Source organism: Sinocyclocheilus grahami, unplaced genomic scaffold, assembly GCF_001515645.1.
Source record: "Sinocyclocheilus grahami isolate Dianchi unplaced genomic scaffold, SAMN03320097.WGS_v1.1 scaffold13981.1, whole genome shotgun sequence".
In the NCBI taxonomy this organism is placed as follows: Eukaryota; Metazoa; Chordata; class Actinopteri; order Cypriniformes; family Cyprinidae; genus Sinocyclocheilus; species Sinocyclocheilus grahami.
In genome coordinates, this window is record NW_015515145.1 from 2301 (window position 1) to 3077 (window position 777).

General features: G+C 32.3%; 1 protein-coding gene across 1 annotated transcript in view; it reads right to left on the reverse strand.

Moving 5' to 3' along the window:
• The window catches only part of LOC107579073 (carboxylesterase 5A-like), a gene marked incomplete at its 3' end in the record, with an annotated part of 2106 nt that extends 1335 nt beyond the window's left edge, over positions 1 to 771 (reverse strand). The window contains exons 1-2 of the mRNA XM_016264950.1: positions 748 to 771; positions 556 to 633 (exon numbers count right to left, since the gene is read on the reverse strand). Coding sequence (XP_016120436.1) covers positions 556 to 633; positions 748 to 759 — 90 coding nt within the window. The remainder of the gene's footprint in view (positions 1 to 555; positions 634 to 747) is intronic.
• Positions 772 to 777: the final 6 nt, after the last annotated feature.

Genomic DNA, 777 nt, shown 5'->3' on the forward strand with positions numbered 1-777 from the left:
ATTAATCGCGATTAATCATTTGACAGCACTAATATATATATATATCCATATACAAAAAATTATTGATTTTCTACTATTAATTATTTACACTAGGATCTGCATTTTTATTGGTTTCAATAAAAATGCATTTGTTATAAGAGACAATAAACACACAAGTCAACCAATCTGACAGCTGAATGTAACATTTTGTCTGTCAAAAAATAACATGCACAATACACAGTAGTATTTATGAGAAGCCTGCAGAGGCTCAGGGAGTGCACGCATTTAATGAAAACCCACACTACTGGATGTTTTGACAATGTTATCACTCTCAAAGAAGGAGGAGAAAATTGTGGCCTGAGTGGCTTCAACACTGTCTGTCAGAGACCATAACATACCTAAGACATAACACATGTGAGTATAAACTTGTCACCTGACAGGTGACTTTTATAAAATGTTGTTTAATTTTCCACTAAACGACTATACATTTTTACATGAGCCCCTTAGCAAATTTCGACTTATATATATATATATATATATATATATATAAGATCAGATAAAAGTGTTTTATCTTACGGTAGGGTTAAACATGGTCAACAATGGCAAGATCTGCTCCATGTCCATCCCATCTGTCCATCCTTTTGGTGAAAAGAACTACGGGAAAGCATTTGCTAAATATGAATATACTGTACAATTCTGACAGAATTTTTGGAAAAACAAATCTAATGCTTGTATTTTTACATATTTTAAAAGTGAAACAGTGTTTACACTAGGCAGCATATATCCACTCTCATCATT